This window comes from Podarcis bocagei, assembly GCF_964188305.1.
Source record: "Podarcis bocagei genome assembly, chromosome: Z".
Lineage (NCBI taxonomy): Eukaryota > Metazoa > Chordata > Lepidosauria > Squamata > Lacertidae > Podarcis > Podarcis bocagei.
In genome coordinates this window covers 11,958,894-11,979,647 of record NC_138140.1, presented here as the reverse complement: position 1 = coordinate 11,979,647, position 20,754 = coordinate 11,958,894, and the positions used below count along the sequence as shown (strand labels likewise).

Below are 20,754 nucleotides of genomic sequence, written 5' to 3'. Positions count from 1 at the left end.
GTTTGCACTATATTGTTTGACTTGGGTTGCTACCATTTTCTTCTATATTGTCAGCTGAAGGAGGAGTTTTCTCTTTGAAACTGGGATCAACCAGACTCCAGTCCTGTTTGCTACTGCTGCTCTGCCACTCCCAAGAACTTCCTTGGGTCGGAAATAATGAAAATATATCATAAATTGTAATATTGTACTTATTTTGATGATTTTGGAGTACCGCTTGCATGTACTGTATGCCTTGTAATAGCGGGTACATTGTGACAAATACATTTGTAGTACTTTGCTTGCCATATATTGAGTTTTTTTATGCTGGCCTGAACCCCTGTTTTTTCTGTTTGTGTATATGAACTTAATCACAGCAGGATTCCTGTGTTGCTGATCCAGGAAGTGTTGCCTTTGGTTTTCCACTGGATATGTTTTCCCTCCATAATCTGGTCATGCAGCCAAGACAAAGTAATTGATTGTTGTTGTTGTTGTTTTAATTTCCCCCCCAGTTTTCTTTTTCATTAATTACATACTTCTCATATCCATAACATTTACTATGCATTCCTCCCTCCCTCCCCTCCTAGGCTTCCCCCAACTTCCGCTTCTGGTTTGTTTCTCCTTTCACCCACCTTGCTACCTCCTAAAAGAAAAAAATACTAATAACATATTTATACAATAACATCAAACCTAAACACATAAAGATGAAAATAAGTACACCATATTATTTCTCTACCTTCTACACATTTTCTAATACTAATGATGTGAATGTTTATTTGACAAAGTAATTGATTGGGCGGGGGGGGGGCGCGGAGAGGATTGTACCAAAGCAACAGTGGAGAAGATAGCAGAACAACACTAAATAGGATTGGGCGGGGGGGAAAGTGAATATTCTCTCAATCAAGAATTTTCTCAGAAAAGATTTCTCACATGCTGGAAGTATCACTTCTGATCGAGAAATCGAACAGAGAGCATTTGATGCAGTCGAGTTCATATGATTATATCGTACAACCTTTCCTATTGTTTTCTCATTCTCGAAGTCCTCAAATCATTTCTTAAACAAAGGTCTTCTATCCAGCTGCTATTTGGCCTCTTACGTACATTGTTATGAGATTGTTCTTGTTTACGTCTTCTAGCTTCAGCGATGTTTCAAGCTACTCAGGTGGTTTATTAGTAGGAGATGACAGCAAATTTCTTATTTTCATAATTGGACATTTCTTCCCTATGGACTCATGTTTAAGATACACATTGGAGGGGGGCTAGAAATCCCCTTTCCTCCCCCCACCTCCATCCCCATAACTAGCTAATAAGTGTTGCATTGTCATCAAGAGAGTAATGGTTTGCTGATTAGCGCAATTAATGACAAATGGTGGTTGGAGCTGGTGGATTGGTTTAGCAGATGATGAATGCCGTGTGGCCCAGGTTGATTCCTGCCAAGAGTGCCTTACCTGGCTGCCTGGCCTTCTGTTCTCAAGCAGGTAGCTCTCATTAGTCACAGGGCATAGGTGCCAGCTTAAATTCGCTGTCATTTCCGGTGGGGGGGGGGGCGGACTTAGGAACACAGGCGTGCACTTGTTCTCGGATTCCTTTGAGAGTCGTCTGATAGCTTTCCCTGTATTGCTGATGTGGCTTTTGTTTTTATCTCTCACAAATGTCTGCTGTCTGTCTTAATCTAGTTGGGCCGAAAGCTGGCAGTGTGATAGACAGGGTCCAAGGAAGCTGACCCAAAGTAGAAGGCAATCCACAACAGTGAGGAGCAGATAACGGGAACCTGTCAAGCTTACAGGACTTGGAGAGCTCCCAGGGCCAGCAGGATATCGAACTGGCTCTTTTATATGCCCAAGCAGGGTCAGGTGACCTCCAGAGCCACACACCTCTGCGTAAGGCATCTGGTAATTTAAAGGGGCGGGATGCTGGCTTGGAGTAGTGGATATGATTCCATTATATGGGCTTTCGGTAATCCCTTTTTCTGCTATTTCTAGTGGAGAACTTAAAAGAAAAGAACAGTTTTGATTGATGGGTTTATTGTGATTCTTCTCTCCCACACACCCCAAAGGCTTTTGCTTGATCCATTCTTGGGGTCTAATAACCTTGCCTTGTGGATCTCCAAGGATTATGACTTTCCCTCCCTAGAATTCAGTGGGGATTTGGGGGGCTGTGCAAGAGGGATAACCAGAGGCCTTCCAGAGCTTACCCACACGATTTAGTGATGGCCACCAGCTGCAAAGGAGAAGAAGAGGAGGAGGAGGAGGAGTTTGGATTTGCTTTCCCGCTTTATCACTACCCTAAGGAGTCTCAAAGCAACTAACATTCTCCTTTCCCTTCCTCCCCCACAACAAACACTCTGTGAGGTGAGTGAGGCTAAGAGACTTCAGAGAAGTGTGACTAGCCCAAGGTCACCCAGCAGCTGCATGTGGAGGAGCAGGGAATCGAACCCGGTTCACCAGATTACGAGTCCACTGTTCTTAACCACTACACCACACTGGCTCACTGGAGGATTAGACATATTCATGGAGGACAAGGCTGTCCAATGGCTACTAGCTACGATAGTTGTGTTCTCCCTCCTGCTGGAAGCAGTATGCCTCTGAATACTAGTTGGGAACTGGAGATGAGGAGAATGCTGTTGCACTCAAGAGTCCCCTAAGAAAAGAGAATGGTTGTTAAACCACTCTGGAAATTGTAGGTCTTTGGAGGGAACAAGGATCTCATAACAACTCTTGGCACCCTTAATGAGCTACATTTCCCAGGATTCTTTGGGGGAAGCCATGACTGTTTAGAGTGGTGTGATACTGCTATAAATGTATAGTGTAGATAAGCTGAAAGTCTTCCTTGGTTCATTCAAACTTCTGGTAATGAGTTCTGTTTTAGCTTTAGTTTAGTTGTGGTGTATGCAAGTTGTAAATACTTGACTTGCCTGCTCAATATTATCTATCGAGGGCTTCTTGACCGCTGAGCTAGTTAACGGATGCTGTTATCTATTCTATCCACACAGTATTGTGCTTCTATGCTCTCCCCTCTCCCTTTTATGCTGACAGGGTTTTTATTAAGTCATCTTTAACTGCTTTGGGCAGAAAGTTAAAACCTAGGACCCTCGTACCTACGGGACCGCCTCTCCTGGTATGCCCCACGGAGAGCCTCAAGGTCCATAAATAACAACACCCTAGTGGTCCCAGGCCCTAAGGAAGTTAGATTGGCTTCAACCAGATCCAGGGCCTTTTCAACACTGGCTCCATCCTGGTGGAATGCTCTGTCTCATGAGACCAGGGCCCTGCAGGATCTGATTTCTTTCCACAGGGCCTGTAAGACAGAGTTGTTCCGCCTGGCCTTTGGCTTGGAGCCAATTTGATTCCCTCCCTCCCTCTCTTTTTTCCTTTCCTTCTCCTCCTGCGATGAGGCTACATTTTAATATTTTAATGTTCCATTATTTTAATGTATTTTATTTTTGTTTTTAAGTTGTAATTATTCATCTTGTTTTTATTATTGCTTGTAAGCCGCTCTGAGCCCGGCCTTGGCTGGGGAGGGCGGGGTATAAATAAAAATTTATTATTATTATTATTGTTATTATTAAAGTTGAGCCACCAATCATTTAAATAAATGGGGATTCTTCCCACTTCCCCATTGATTTTGCTTCATGAAAAAGAGGACCTCTCCTAATGCTAATATCAGATGCAGTTGTTCATAGGGGAAAGACAATATGGTGTAGTGGTTAGAATGTTGGACTAGGATCTAGGAGACCCAAGGTTCAAATTCCCAAACAGCCATGAAGCCCACTAGGTGAGCATGGGTCAGCCACTCTCTCGCAGCCTAGCCTACCTTGCAAGGGAATTAATAAAATGGAAGTCATCAATGTCCCCTTGGTGGATTTTGAACAAAATAATTGAATAATCAAGGCTTAAGTTGCCTTTGAAGGAATAGTTATAAGCATATTTACCAACTGAATTTTGAAACAGTGATGGGTTTCCTAGGGACCTGTTTTGCCTGATAGTTTCTCTTTAAGTAATGTTGGGGGGGGCACCCAAACCTTTTACTAATATGGGTGAAAATCCTTAATTTTGTGTTAGTGAAAGGGGGCTAATAATTATATAGTTAATTGGCATCTGGAAATTAGGACAATCTTAATTACAGAGCACCATTTCCCTAATAGCTACAAGGCTTGGGCATTTGATCTATATGGAGATTGGTGGCTATTATGCAATTAGCAATTACATTAATGGGGGCATCCTATTTTGACGGAATTTGCATATGCAAATAAAACATACCTAATAGAAATAGCATTGCTGCCCTAATGATTCTGATTCCCTCCCCCCCAAAAAAAGACCCCTCCCCAATGTTTTTAAATCACTCTCAACCTAATTGCTATCTCTTTTGTTTTATCTCTTCAGAATGGAACTGCATGCTAAATATGCATTCTTAAGGAGGTTGAAGGAACCCTTTAATATAGAGACACATTAAATGAATAAATATAAATGTAATTTCAATGATATGGAAGCATGGCATGTAGCTATTGCCACATGTGCTTTGGGGTGTGTGTCTTTGCATGTGTTGGCACTGCTGTTAAAGGACCACAAACAGTATTTATTTATTTATTTATTTATTTATTTATTTATGCATACCCATCTGGGCGGCTTCCAGCACATATAAAAATATAATACAAAAATCAAACATTAAAAACTTCCCAGGACTGCCTTCAGATGTCTTTTGAAGGTTATATAGTTTTTTATCTCCTTGATATCTGATGTGAGGACGTTCCACAGGGTGGTGGTGGCTACTGAGAAGGCCCTCTACCTGATTCCCTGTAAGTTCACCTCTCACAGTGAGGGAACCACCAGAAAGCCTTCAGAGCTGGACCTCTGTGTTCGGGCAGAATGATGGGGGTGGAGAAAGTCCTTGAGGCATACAGGGCCAAGGTCATTTAGGGTTCTAAAGGTCAGCACCAACACTATATTTTGAAACCGAACATGTCAAAGCGTTGGTTAGACAGCTATTTAAAATATTCAGAAAGTGGCATCTGGGCGGAATTTTCAAAAATCCGTTAAAATGTCTGGGGAAACCTGGGCATCTTTTTGGTGAATTTCCTCTAAAAATCACTCCAAAACTACTTCTTTTTTAAAGATTTTTTTTTGGGGGGGGGGAGCGTTTGTTTCCAGATTTTCACTTTTTAAAAATGTGGCAACCCTAAATCAACTATAAACTAAAAGCAGATTAAAACAAATGTCAGCACATTGCCAGATAGGCTTGTCTAAACAAAACATTTTCTAGTGGGCATCAAAGAGTGTACAGTAAAGGTGCCTTCCTTGATGTCAATAGGCAAGAAGTTCTGAAGTGGGGGGGGGGGGGCTGCCACGCTAAAAGATTGATTTCTTACAGATTTAAGAAGGCATGCCTTGTAGGGGCAGGTGACAAGTTCTCTGAATTTTGCAGTGTTCTCCAGCCACGTAACATGTACAAAAATGCACACAGGCAACTCCCCATATCCATGGGAGCTGCTTTCCAAGGCACTGCATGTTTGTGGGACACGCATAAGCCCGCTTCATTCCACCCTTGCCCTATTCCGTCCCCTTCTGAAGCTGAAAACTGTGTGCACATCAGTGATCAGACTTTTCTCAAATGCACACAGGTGGGGAGTTGCCTGTATACTGTGAAGAAGTGTCCATAAAAACATATGTACTGGTAAAATTAACATGCAAAAAAGCATTATATTAATGGAAATCGCTTTGCAAAAATGTGAATATGAGGTAAAATTACTAATATACATTGGGGTGCACTAAAACACTGATGAATTTTCATTGATGGCTTTTAAACAATAATCAGGGGACACGGCGGGGGGAGAAGAGGGAAAGCTCCATTACACAGGAGTGCTTCTGCTGATGGGGATCATTAGGTGAAACCCCACCCCACCCTGTGCTGAAGTGTTTTAGCCAGTGCTACTCCTACTCAGAGTAGACCCATTGAGAATAATGGGCATGACTAGCTTAGATCTGTTAATTTCATTATGTCTTTTATGTGTAGAATCTAGTTGGATACAGCCCATATTTTCCCTGCAAATTTAAAAGCAAGCAAAAGATTACAGATCGATGCAGAAATGGGATGGAATAGATTTCTGAATGCACACAGGCAAATTCCCCCACCCATCCTTTGGAAGGATCCCATCCTGGATGCCTTGAAGAATAGCTGTCTGGATGTGTGGGGCTCCTGGAACCTAGCTGGTTTGGGCTAATCCTCTTGGAAGCAGGATGGCAAGGCAGCCTCTGCTGAATGTACGACAACAGATGGCAGGCCCAACCCGCAAAATATACAGCAGTATGTCTTTGCCATGCAAAAACAGCCTGTTTGTCTTCTCACGGTGTTCTGTTGGGTTGGAGAGTTTGCCTGTTTCATTCACTTTTGCCACCCCATAGCCAGTCCTCCGTTCTCCTTTTGCATAGTTTATTATTTGCACCCTACTTTTATTTAAAAATAAGTCTCAAAGCTGCTTGCCGTAAAAATAAAATGCAGCATAATAGAACAGCCGGCTAACTATTATTACTATTATTATTATTTGTTTGTTTGTTTTATAACCCACCCTTCCCTCATAAGGAGCCCAGAGAGGCAAACATATTCACAATTTAAAAGCAAAGGATAATCATTCTATAAACACTTTCAATTAAAAACCTCTAAAAGCAGTTGCATCGTTAAGGGGTTTGTGGGTGTGGGACGGATCCTTAAATGTTTCTCTTTTATTGTGCTTCTATCAAACGTGGAGTTCCCCTGATCATTCTGATACCTCCTTGTTTCTGAGGTTTCATAAACACTTATTAATTTAAAGCACATAGACCCTAAGAATCCTGAGAACAGTAGTTTGCCTGTACACACCTACAATTCCCAAACTCCATGTTTAATAAGTGACAGTTCCCAGGTTTCTTGAGGGTCTGGACACTTTAAATGTATGGTGCGTACATAGCCTAAGTGGTTTCATTCTGTTTGCAATCCTTTGCACTCAGCAACTGAGTTTTCTATTAGAAGGAGTTAGAAGGATGTAAGAAGCTCACTGCTAGATCATACGAAGGGTTTCGCTTCCTGCTTCTAACGGTAGATAATCATGTGTCTCTGGAAGCCCTCAGACAAGTCCTGAAGGTAAAAAGCTTCTCCATGTTTATGCTCCTCAGCAGTAGGTACTGAGAGACATGGTGTCTCTGTAACTTAAGTAATAAAACTTTGCAATAAAGCATAAAACAAGGCAGGGGAACTCAGCCTCCATCAAGTCTGCCTGATTCTCATGTTATGGATGGACCACAAAACAGGGCCTCTGAGGCTTATCTCAAAGGAAGCCACTTAGGGCTTTGAATGACTCTTTTCAGTATTTTAATTCAAGCCCAAAAACAAATAAGCTTGGACTGGGTAACCTCAGACAGGGGCCATGTGTGGCCCTCTGGACCTCAGAACTCTCCACAGGCTGCACTCTTCCCTGGCCCTCCACACCACATGGTTGGAATGTGCTGGTGAAGTCTGATAGTGCCTCTTGCTTACCTAGATGGAGGGTAGAGAGAAGCTCCCCTACTGTACAAAGGTAAAATTTACATTCTTTGTTGTGCCCACGTTTGCCTCTAGAGTGGCTCAGCATTGGAATATGGCCCTCAGAAAGTTGCCACAAGGGAATGTGGCCCTCAAGTTGAAAAGGGTTGATTGGAGTTGTATGTTCTGGGCCTCAGGTGCTGGATTGTCTGACAGCAGCGTTATGTGCTAATTTGTGGTTTTAGGCTGATTCCAAAAGCAACCACAGTGCTGAACAGTAGCTATGATAATTGCAGCAACAGTACCACATAGTAGATACTAAGGTGTAGACAGAAAAGCAGAATGCCCACTCGATGCGTTGGGTCTCTGGCTTCCCTTGGCTTTTCCATCTTCCCGTGCTGTGCTGGTGCATCCTGCAGCATACCAAATGTCCAACATGCTTCTTCAGGAGAGCCTAAGTCTGACAATGCCAGCATTTTTCACTTCCCTTATGTCCCCATTAATAAAGCAATGATCCAAAAGCAGCTTTGCTGAGTCTGATCTTTATGCTTCCATCACTCATGACGAGATAATTTCACACAGGATCATTTTTAAATTAAATGACGACGAAGGCGCGCAGGGCTGATTTTCCCCCCAGTGTTCTCTAGTTCATGGGAGTCTATCAAGTCATTAATGTGTCGTGACAAACCGCTTGACGGAAACAGGCATAATTAATTATTTGCATAAATAATGACATGGAGCTGGCTCTTTTCGGCCTTATCTGTGAGGCTGACTGCTGAACCACTCAAAAAAGAATGAGGTATTTACATTTGCCTCAAACTATGCTCCGGCTCTGCAGAAAAGGGGGCACAGAAAGGGCTGTCGCTCTTCAATGCCTGGCATCTTCAGGTAGTGCTGAAATCATGGGCAGCTGCTGCCAGTCGCTGTGGGCAGTACTGAGCTGGATGGACCAAGTGGTCTGACTCAGTATAAGACAGCTTCCTATGTTTCTAGAAGATTAGGCTCCTTTGGTTTCAGCAAAGTTGAAGTGGCAGCAGGGAGGGTCTGTTCATAGCCCAAATATACACAGCATTCTATGCCATCAAAGACGTGGGAGTGTTTATGCAGGCAGTACTTTCTTTTGGACGCAGGTGGCGCTATGGGTAAAACCTCAGTGCCTAGGACTTGCCGATCACATTGTCGGCAGTTCGAATCCCCGCGGTGGGGTGAGCTCCCGTCGTTCGGTCCCAGCTCCTGCCCACCTAGCAGTTCGAAAGCACCCTTAAGTGCAAGTAGATAAATAGGAACCGCTTTATAGCGGGAAGGTAAATGACGTTTCCGTGTGCTGCGCTGGTGCTGGCTCACCAGAGCAGCTTCGTCACGCTGGCCACGTGACCCGGAAGTGTCTCCGGACAGCGCTGGCCCCCGGCCTCTTAAGTGAGATGGGCGCACAACCCTAGAGTCGGACACAACTGGCCCGTACGGGCAGGGGTACCTTTACCTTTACCTTTTTACTTTCTTTTGAAATACGTAGCCCCTACTGCACGTATTAAGTCTGGGGAAAGCATTATCACTTCCCTCAGTTGTATAAAATTTGTTCTCATTGCCATATGTTCACCGGAGATGATAGATGTCTTAACTTCTGCTGGATTGTACCTTGCTGTTACTGGGTTGCTGGAGCATGAAGCCTGAGTTCCTAGGACTTGGGGGGTTTGAGGAGAGCATCCAAGGTGAAGGAGCAAGAACTAGGGGAAGTAGCTCCCTAGCAAGAAAAGGCCAGTGCTGAGCCAGGTACTTTTCATAGTTGGGTGGGGAGAGACTAGTGGGCTGTTAGGGTGGCTGGAGCCACTCTGGAGACTTTGTCATTCTGGCAGCTCTCACATCTGCAGCTCAAAGTGACTCCCTCTGAGGGACAGCTTATTGGCGATCCAACAGTTCCTGGTTCTACCGAGGGCTTAGGGGAAATGTCCCCTTCTTTCTCATCTGCTTTGGTAATTTTTCATTTGGAAAGGTTGCAAAATGGAGATGAGAATACCTCTTTAGAGTGAAGAGAGGAGACATTGCACTCACTCTGATTGGGCTTTGTGACATCACCTAGCCAATTCCAGTTAGCTATGCTGCACTGTGGAGGGGGAAATAGGTTTTTGTTTGAGGATCCTTATTCTGGTTTTGAAAATTGAATTAGCAGCTTGATTTTGTAATATTACTACATTATCCGTGTGATCCCTGGTTGTCTGGAATTGCCTCATCAAGACATGAGATAGACACACACATACATTGTGTGTATATTGTAAATGAAAGTGAGGAGGCAACAGAAAAAAATGGAAAACAGGTGCATGAACTGGTGTTATTATGTAAGTTTTCAACCCCATTAAAACTTCCATAAGCAAAAATTCAGCAGTCCTTACTCTAGCCCTACAGCTCCTGACAGCTATATTTGGCATACCTTTTTCCCCTCACCCGCTTTTAGATAATTTTTCTTGAGCTTGTCACATTCTTTGTTCCATAAAGTTCTTTATTAACATTGATTTGAAGAAACCATCTGATCTTTGAATGAGTCAAAAGGAACAATTGCACGCGTTTCATAATCACCGTGAAATGCTGCAGATATGTATATACATAGGAGATAATAACAGCAATTAGTAGTTAGAATTCCTCCTGTTTCTGATCCCATTGTTTGTTTTTTTCCTTTTGAGAGAACAAGTGCTTATTATTCATGGAAATGTTGTTCTGTTTCAGCTAAAACTCTCTTTTCTCCTGCAACTCAGTATATTTAGCCAATGTGACCAATGGGAATTCATCAGTGTGTTTAAATTTGGGATATTGTTGGTAGCCTTTGCTAAAAATATAGCTATTCTGGAGGGAGATGAATTGCCGGTTTGACAATTTGAGGTTGAAGCAGAGGGATATGATGCACACAGAAGAAGAGCAGGCACATTAGAGTACATAATGCGCCAGTGCCTGGAGAAAGTGTGACAATGCGCTTTCAGATACAATTGTATTCACAGCCCATCTTCTCCAAAGTGTCAGCCCTCTTAACAAAACAATGCAGAAATAGAACACTCTAAATAAGACCTTAGCTAATACATTATGATGTCACAGGTTTTTAACATGTCAAAGCTGGTCCATAGTAAGCCAGGAGCCTAAAAGCAAGTCAGGGCTGAATGGAAAACCAGGAAGCAGAAACAAATCAGAACCAAGAGTAAGGCCAAGTCCAGCAGCTTCATAGGGCTAGTTGGAACCCTGCTGGCCCCTCATCTCATCTGTCCCCTATTGTGCTGATAAATGTAATGCCATCTTTTGACCTTCAGCAACAGAGGGCACCAGAGAGCAAGTTAGCAGCTTCCTCCTCCAGCATGGGCTGACAAGGAAAGAAGAACATGAGAACATTTCAACATTGCCTTCTCTGAGTCAAACCATTGATATATCTAGCTCAGTATTGTTTATACCAGGCATGGCCAAACTTGGCCCTCCAGCTGTTTTGGGACTACAGTTCCCATCATCCCTCACCACTGGTCCTGTTAGCTAGGGATGATGGGAGTTGTAGTCCCAAAACAGCTGGAGGGCCAAGTTTGGCCATGCCTGGTTTACACTGACTGGCTCTCGCTCTCCAGGATTTCAGACAAGGTCCATCCATACCAGGAGATAATAGAAATTGAACCTGAGACCTTCTATGTGTCACACAGATTCTCTGCCATGGAGCTACAGCCCTTCTCAAAAAGTACATTTGAATCTGGAGTCTCTAGTTTGAGATCCCTAGCAAGAAATAGGGGGCAAGCAGCAGAATATATTGCTGATTATTGGAAAGTCAGCTTCCCACACTGACTGTGGTAAATGGGTCATGGCAATAGTTTGCCAGTACTCTCTCCCTAAGGAGCAGCCATTGAACATGTCCATCTCTCCGGTCTCTCTTTTTCCCGTCCACCCACCTTGATACTTTCCGAAGCATAGACTTCACAAATAATCTCTTGATGACAGACCTTGACAAGACTGATTCTTGCGACTCCGTGCTCACTTCTCTTTGACACAGCAGCATTAATAACAGATCTCATTGTGCGTCTTGACATTCTTATTTTTTAAAAAAAGCACAATCGTTCCGATAAAGGGCATCTGCTTAATTACAGGTTTTCTTAATTACAGCTCTGTGGAAGCTCATCTGCTTGGGCAAATCCACATTGTAGCGCTGAGTCGTTTTGGCATATATTTCCCCCACTTTTCATCTGCTGTGGGTTTCTCCACACGTGGTGTCTTTCAAAGCCTTTCTCCTTCCTTGAAGGAGCTGAGGACACACTCCAGTTAATCCTCACAACAATCCTGTGCAAAATCTCCCCATGAGCCCCATAGCAGATGGGCTCTGAACCTGAATCTAGATTTTTATAAATATTTGGGTGCTTCCTGTCTTCTCCAAAGCTTCTCAATTTAAAGAGGAGGTTTGGGGAGCAAGGGTTGGACTAGGATGTGGGGGACAAGAGTTCAAATCCTCATTCCTCCATGAAGCTCACTGGGTAACCTAGTCTCTACCACTTATCCTAACCTACCTCACATGGTTGTTGTGGGCATTAAATATGGGGTGGGGGGGACTCATGCACCACCCTGAGCTCTTAGGAGAGTAAGGTGGGCTGTAAAGGTAAAGGGGACCCCTGACCATTAGGTCCAGTCATGACCGACTCTGGGATTGCGGCACTCATCTTGCTTTGTTGTACACCTTCCAGGTCATGTGGCCAGCATGACCAAGCCACTTCTGGAGAACCAGAGCAGCGCATGGAAACGCCGTTTACTTTCCCGCCAGAGTGGTACCTATTTATCTACTTGCACTTTGACGTGCTTTCGAACTGCTAGGTGGGCAGGAGCAGGGACTGAGCAACGGGAGCTCACCCCGTCACGGGGATTCGAACTGCCGACCTTCTGATCGGCAAGCCCTAGGCTCTGTGGTTTAACCCACAGCGCCACCCGCGTCAAGGTGGGCTGTAAATGCAATTAAATAAACAAACATAGGAAGCAGCCTTCTGTTGTGCCAGGCCATTGTTCTATACTCAGTATTGTCTACACACTGACTGATAGTTGTTCTCTATGTCCTAGCTCCAGTCTGAAGAAGCACTTGAGCTCATATTATGGTTTCTGCCTGAAAATTTAATGAACAATTCAGTATAGTATATCAACAAAGCAAAAATAAGAGAGAGGCATGGCAGGTGCAAGGCAGTGACAGTGAGAAACCAGAACTTAAGAATGACAGGAACACACCAGAATTCAGAAGGCCTCTTGCTCAAGCAAGTCCCTGCTTAAACAGGAAGTCCTATGTACTCCCTTCCTGCTTACGAGGATCCAGTGACCAGCTCAGGTGGGTGGCTGCAATCCAGCTCATGAAATGTACCTCCACCGAGAAGCTGCCATTCAGTAGTTCACCACATGAGGGAGCAGCACACAGATCCAGTAGCTTCTGCTGTTTATAGTTCCTTGCTGTTCCTTATGAGTCGTAGAAGTGGGTTGAAATAAGTCCTGGGGTTTAATCGGAAGGCGCATGAAACACAACAGTGTTCAGTACAAGGATGGGAAATGGAGCAGAAACCCGTATGTACTCTGCTATGCATTCCACATACATAAAATAAATGTGATTTTTTTAAAAAAATCCTCATGAAAGTTCATCAGCATTTTAACATGAATTTCTCATAATGTGTATGCTTTTTTCACACAGTCTTCCAAAACTGTTCTATCTAAAGCACTGCATTTTTGTATGTGATTTTCACCAATCTATCAGTTTTTATGCACCCTTTTCCTGATTGTGTGCATTCTATGGCAGGGGAAGTGTGAATTTCGAAGGATAGCTGTGTTTCCCTTGATGCATGGCTTGAGACAGCGCAAATTAGGGAGGCAAACTGAACTTAAATGCAAACTGAATTGAATTTCTCCCTCATCTCTAATCCAAGCCCAGGCAAAATGAGGCTGAGAGATGGGGAGGGAGAGATGTTTCCCCAAATCCCAAAGTGTCATCATTTGGAGGGCATGTCAAAAAATTATGTAGACAAGACCAGCTTGAGTGTAATGGTTGTGCTGTGAGTAGGGGCTGCATTCTGACATGGTGGTGGTGATTTATTAAAATTGTATACCGCCCTATACCCCTGATCTCAAGGCGTTAGTTTTTCTGATTGTAATGCAAGTTCTTCTGTCCTGTTTTTTTATGTTTCTTTCACCCTACAGCACCTGCTGTGCTACAGAACTGTGGCTTTTTGACCAAAATATTATTATTATTATTATTATTATTATTATTATTATTATTATTATTATTATTATTTTATTTATATCCTGCCCTCCCCAGCTGAAGCCGGGCTCAGAGCGGCTAACAACAATAAAAGTAACACAACATTCTAAAATCAATTCATTTTAAAATCAATTCAAAATCAAATTCATGGCAACCATTGGACTAGAGTTCTGTGAGGATTACCAAAGGAGGGGGTCAGACTGTGCCTTGGCCAAAGGCCTGGTGGAACAGCTCTATCTTGCAGGCCCTGCAGAAAGATGTCACGTCCCACAGGGCCCTAGTCTCTTGTGACAGAGTGTTCCACCAGATCGGGGCCACAGCTGAAAAAGCCCTGGCTCTGGTTGAGGCCAGCCTAACCTCCCTGTGGCCCAGGACCTCCAAGATGTTTTTGTTTGAAGACCGTAAGGTCCTCCGTGGGACATACCAGGAGAGGCAGTCCCGTAGGTACGAGGGTCCTAGGCCGTATATCAGCATTCCACACTAAATTTCACTCCCACCAGCGGGTGTGGTATGACACAAAGAGTGTAATTGAACGATGTCACTACTTCCCCACCCCTTTCCACACAAACGTGCTTCTGTTACCCCATGATCCCTCCATGAAAATAGCAGGAAATAGCTGAATACTAGTATATCACCTCCACACACAGTTTTTTCATTGTGCTCCCCCAATTTTGCAGGTTAAGGGGGCTGCAAACAGATTTGTTTTCTGGAATCAAATAACACAGTATACTCTCGTTAGTTTTCTGGACCTGGCTTTTACGTCGTGTGAAAGCTGAAATGTAATGTGAAAATTAACAGGGGAATGTCAGGGAGATGCAACAGACTGACACGTGAGTACAGTGTGAGAGAGACTTAGATTTTGGGGACTTGGCTGAAAAATAGTGCTGTGAATCACATCAGCATTGAGTGATGGCTAATGCTGCTTTCTTTGTGCTTGTAGCGATGGAAGGAGTGCCTTTTATGATCTCGGAGAAGTTCGCTTGCGCTTCCGAAGGGGTAAGTTCTTTTATCCATGTACATAAGTGTATATTTTCTCATCGCTCTAGCCATCCTTCCTTCTCTCTGCTCCTTCTCTATTTATTTGCAGCATTGGTACTCGGGCCTCTGGCCAAAGAAAGGCTCTCAGTGTGGCTTATAAAAATCAGTTCTGAGACAGTCCCTGACCTCAGGTTCAAAAGACATGGCATGTGAGGAAAAAGGAGGAAGAAGCAGAAGGAAAAAAGCAAGCTCAAACACAAGTTTTTAAAAGTTACAGTTGATGGCAGTCCTGGCTATCTTGCCATTGATATAAAGAGCAACCTTCCTCCTGAACCACTTTTAACACGCACCCATTCCAAGAGCAGAACTGGTGACAACATCCAGAACAGGAAAATAGGACAGCTCCTAGCACACAAGAAATACACATACAGAGGAACAGTATTAGTTTTCCTTGCCTGGATGGCTCAGATGTAGTGATGGCCAGAAGTTAGGACTGTATCTATTGATAGATTTATTGGGGAATGACCATGTTCATTCATTTCAATGGGTCTACTCCAAGTACAGTGGTGCCTCGCAAGACGAAATTAATTGGTTCCGCAAGTTTTTTCTTCTTGCGAGTTTTTCGTCTTGCGAAGCACGGTTTCCCATAGGAATGCATTGAAAATCAATTAATGCGTTCCTAGGGAAACCGCTTGCCAGGCTGGCGGTGCGGAGAAGGGCTTTTCTCCCCACCGCAAGCCTTCAGGACAGGTACGGGAACAGAGGGGAAGGCGCGCAGCGCTTTCCCTCTGTTCCCGGGGCTTGCGTGGGAGGAGGGTTTTTCCTCCCCGCCGCCAACATTCAGAACAGCATTCTGAATGTTGGTGGTGGGAAGGAAAACCCTCCTCCCACCCCAAGTCTTCAGGAAAGCCATCCGATGCCGCGCGGCGGGAGGAGGCGTTCCCCCCCCCGCCCGGCATCGGAGCTTCGTTCCGATGCCGCGCGGCGGGAGGAGGCGTTCCCTACCCCCGGCATCGGAGCTTCGTTCCGATGCCGCGCGGCGGGAGGAGGCGTTCCCCCCCCCCCCGCCCGGCATCGGAGCTTCGTTCCGATGCCGCGCGCCGGGAGGAGGCGTTCCCCCCCCCCCCCGCCCGGCATCGGAGCTTCGTTCCGATGCCGCGCGCCGGGAGGAGGCGCTCCCCCCCCGCCCGGCATCGGAGCTTCGTTCCGATGCCGCGCGGCGGGAGGAGGCGTTCCCCCCCCCCGCCCGGCATCGGAGCTTCGTTCCAATGCCGCGCGCCGGGAGGAGGCGTCCCCCCCCCCGCCCGGCATCGGAGCTTCATTCCGATGCCGCGCGCCGGGAGGAGGCGTTACTCCCGCCCCGCCCGGCATCGGAGCTTCGTTCCGATGCTGCGTGGCGGGAGGAGGCGTTCCCCCCCCACCCGGCATCGGAGCTTCGTTCCGATGCCGCGCGGCGGGAGGAGGTCCGAGGACAGTGGGGAAGACGCGCTGCGCTTCCTCGCTGTCCCGGAGATTTCCCCATGGGCTGTCGTCTTGCGAGGCAAGCCCATAGGGAAATTCGTTTTGCGAAGCGCCTCCAAAACGGAAAACCCTTTCGTCTAGCGGGTTTTCCGTCTTGCGAGGCGTTCGTCTTGCGGGGTACCACTGTAGAATTTAGTTGGGCACAACCCCAGGTGAATCAAATGGCCTCTTTCCCCTGTGCCTGTGCTGTCCCCAGCCAAATGAAACCCAACCTTGCACCCGCCGCCCCGACTCCCTATTTCTGGGAGCTGCTTAGACCTTGAAAAATGTGAGCTATTCCGCACATGGAGCGCAAAGTAACTTGAGCTGACCCAACTCCTCTTGGTTGCCGTGGCGACGTTGGCTGGCTCCCAGCTGCCGCAGAGAAGGACAGCCTCGCTGGTCCTGTTTACCAATTCCTCTCTCAGAAGTTGAGAGGTCATTACGTCCTAATGAGGCAGCAGATGGACCTCGGCTGGAGTCCGGGCAGCGGCAACGCAGCCTTAAGAATAACCTCGTCCATCTTCCCTGCTTCTTCTTCCCCCTCTGCCTGGAGAACACAGTCAGTGCCCAAATGTCTGTTCATACTGTAAAAGCTCCTCTTGGGCAGTTAGCGTATTAGGTCAGGAATGGGATTTATTTTTTTCCAAACCAAGAGCTGCACTCCCTTCTGGGCAATGTCCCAGGATCCACATGACAGTAGTGAGCAGGGTGAAAGGCAATAGCAGGCAGAGCAACAAATGTAGGTTTTACCTTTGTACAGTAGGCTCCGTAAACTAACACACCCCTCGCTGTCCTCCATCCTGGCAAGCAAGAGGCAGCATCAGAGTTCAAGGACACATTCCAGCCAGGCAAAATCACTCAAGGAGGGTGCAAAGCAGGGCCAATGAGGGGTGTGCCTGAGGAGAAGGGGTGTGGCCTCATGAGAATTCCAAGGGCCAGATAGGGAGGCCTGGACGATGGCATTTGGCCCCTGGGTCCAAGTTTATGCTCCCTTGCTTTGGATGGTAATGTGTATTACTTGACAGACTGAGATGTGTCTAGCCAGCATTGCTGCCTAGCACACTCGGCACACCTTATTCTTATTGCTGAGTTGGGCCCTGAAATCCAACTTAACAGCACCACTCTAGCCCATACATGTCCAATTTGCAAAGCAAAGAAGCTGGTCTGAGGCCACCCCTTTCACTGCCCCAAGAATGGCAAGTGGGGCTGGGGTAGTGGAGTGCCCTTCTCCTCCCCATCACATGGGCCATTGCAACAGGCAAATCCATATCTAGTTCTTCCTCCCTCCCCCCAAAAAAACCACCTCCTTGCCTGTTACTCAATTCAAAAGAGCCACTTTTCATTTATTTATTTTATTGCACTTCTATCTTGACAACTTTCTAAGAAATTTCAGGCAGAATACATGTTTCCTCTCCCAACCTGCACACAAACACACATCACATAGTATTTCCCCAAAGACCCTATAAGGTAGGTTAAGCTGCAGAGTGCTGATTAGCTAAAAATCACCCAATAAGCTTCCTGGCTGAGGATTTGGACCTGAGTGTCTCCCCAACCCTATCACACTGCTGAGACATAATAATAATAATAATAATAATAATAATAATAATAATAATAATAATAATAATAATAATAATTTATTTATACCCCGCCCATCTGGCTGAGTTTCCCCAGCCACTCTGGGCGGCTCCCAATCAGTGTTAAAAACAGTACAGTGTTACATATTAAAAACTTCCCTGAACAGGGCTGCCTTAAGATGTCTTCTGAATGTCAGGTAATTATTTATCTCTTTGACATCTGATGGGAGGGCGTTCCACAGGGCGGGCGCCACTACCGAGAACGCCCTTTGTCTGGTTCCCTGTAGCCTCACTTCGCGCAATGAGGGAACCGCCAGAAGGCCCTCGGCGCTGGATCTCAGTGTCCGGACTGAATGATGGGGGTGGAGACGCCCCTTCAGGTATACAGGACCGAGGCCGTTTAGGGCTTTAAAGGTCAGCACCAACACTTTGAATCGTGCTCGGAAACCGCTAAGCCACACAGTCTTTTCAAATCTTAAGAGCAAGACCCTGGGTAATCCAGCCCAACTGAGAGCTCCAGTTCTCATTTATGCAGCACGGACATCAGGGACTGCTCTCTGTCACAATTATACCTTGATTCTTATTTGACACACAGAAGAGTGAAGCCTTGCAGCTGTCCCCTTGGAGCCTCCCCCTTTTCCCTCAGCCTCACGCCCTGAGGAAACCTCTCTGGCCTGCCTCTCACGCAGGTTCCTTTATGTTCTCTCCAGCACCCTCTTGTGTACATCCTTATCCATCCCAAATACAAAGACCAAAACATACATGTAAAAAGAATTAACATTCAGCTATCTAGAATTAAAAATCATAGAAAAAGCAAGATAAGAAGGAAAGGGAAAGGAAAAAGAGTGTCTCGCGATTCTCTGTCAATTATTCAAAATAATTATTCAATTATTCAAAATATTTAGGGCATACATTCCAGAATAATTTCTATTTTTTCTTTTTATTGATTTTCCACATTTTTCTCAAAATGACACAACAAAACACACAACAAAGAAAAACACACCACAATACAACAAAATTAAACACAGAGAAAAGTTATTTCTTCAAATACCTAATTGATAATCCATGAATCCCCTCTAACTGAATTTCATTATATCTAACCTTTATAGCAGTTCTCCAAGTTCATACATTCCAGAATAATTTCTAGCTGTGCTAGTATCCAGCTTTTTTCCATTCTGCTAGATGGTATTTTCTGAGTCTTCCCTCCCAGGCATCTCAGATTCAAAACTTTTCTTAAAAGCCACACATGTGAGACATAATTGTCTTTCTTCCTTTAGCAATTAGAAAAAAACCCGCACAATTTTTGGGATGGGAGAGAATGCCAGCATGTGAAGAATCAGAGAGGCCACCTGTTCATCCATTGAGCCAACCACATTGATATAATTGGGATGGGGCTGCTCTCAGTACTTTTTAATGGAGTGCAGAGGAGCAGTGACCTCCATTGTGATAATCAGGTATCTGCTTTGGCAGATAAGTGTACTGATAACTGAGACAAGCTAAGTTCTACACAGCTCTCATTGAGGGTGAAGTGGAAAGAAGTTCCAACCCAGTGGTTCCTCTTCTGGACACTGATAGTGTCCTGATTTTAAGCTTAATTTTAAATGGATTGTCCACTTGTTTTTTTCAGGGGAGATACCCACGATGTATTGGGATCCTGTGACCCACTGGATTTTTTGTGAGCCTCTTAACTAATCCCTGCACTTGCTAGGAAGCTGGAACATGCCGTTTGCTGGAATTATCATTTTTTTAAACTGATTGTTCTTGTTGTTGTTATTGCTATTGCTATTGTTATTTTGCATTTCCTTATAGATGCAGCCAGTCGATCTCCTGGGCATCACTATTAAATCCTTGGCAGAAATCGAGAAGGAGGTAAGTCCCTTGTGGAATCTTGTCTTTCCTTGATTTCTTTTCAGAGCCTGGGTATGATTTATTCGCTCTACAAGGCTGTGGGTGAAATTCTGCACCACCATAACCCAAATTCTGCAGCATTCTGCAGCGTCTGTATTTTGATGCAAATATGCATAACTTTCCCCACTTAGCACAATTTATTTTGTACATATAGATAAAGCTTCGGACCAGCACTTGACACAAGCTTGCTGTGGTTCCCTGTTGGGATTCAGTTAATCACTAAAATAATACATACAACACGGTGATTAACAAACAGATTTTATTTCTGCTGCAAAATATTTTGGCTTTCGCCTTTGTCAGCTGCTCTTGTGGGGATATATTTATATTTTGAGACTGGGAGAACCCATAAAGGGTGGGATGAAATCTTGGCTTTAAAATTTGCAGAAATCTAACTCAGCCTCTCCTCCAGCTTCTGAGGTTGTTATTACTATTACTACTATTATTTAGAGGCAAAACTGGGTGAGGCAATAAGTGTTACTCTTACATTTATAAGAGGGGTTCTGCATTCACATTTCTCTATCCAGGGAAGCAAGAGGCAGTATCACAGTTCAAAGAAACATTCCAGCCAGACTGACACACTCAATAAGATTGCAGTGCAGGGCTATTGAGGGGCATGGCCTGGGAAGAGTTCTGAGGACCAGATAATGAGGCCTAGAGGGCCACAACTGTTCCCCATCACCCAGGCATGTGGGGGGTAGGTATGGAGAAAGGGGATGGAAAAGCTTTTTCTCATAACCGGCTCATGACCGGCTTCCGCGCTGGTCATGGGACCGAGACGGCTCTGGACGCCCTAACAGATGATCTCCGCAGGCAGCTGGATTGAGGCAGGTCGGGGCTGCTGATTCTTCTAGACCTGTCAGCAGCCTTCGACATGGTCGATCACGAACTCCTGGACCGCCGCCTTGCCGACGTGGGGATCCAGGGCACAGTCCTTCAATGGCTGTGCTCGTTTCTCTCCGGTCGGGGACAGAGGGTGGCGCTTAGGGGGGAATTGTCATCGCGCCACTCCTTGGTGTGTGGAGTGCCTCAGGGTGCGATTCTCTCCCCGATGCTTTTTAACATCTTTATGCGCCCCCTCGCCCAGCTTGT

The 20,754-nt window shown here is 45.2% G+C and overlaps 1 protein-coding gene across 4 annotated transcripts in view; it reads left to right on the top strand.

The window, feature by feature from the left end:
* Window positions 1-20,754, top strand: part of MVB12B (multivesicular body subunit 12B) — a 106,158-nt gene that overhangs the window by 64,721 nt on the left and 20,683 nt on the right. For all 4 annotated transcript variants that reach the window (XM_081180340.1, XM_081180342.1, XM_081180339.1 and 1 more), the window contains exons 8-9: window positions 14,643-14,698; window positions 19,567-19,626. In XM_081180340.1, the coding sequence (XP_081036466.1) occupies window positions 14,643-14,698; window positions 19,567-19,626 (116 nt within the window). The remainder of the gene's footprint in view (window positions 1-14,642; window positions 14,699-19,566; window positions 19,627-20,754) is intronic.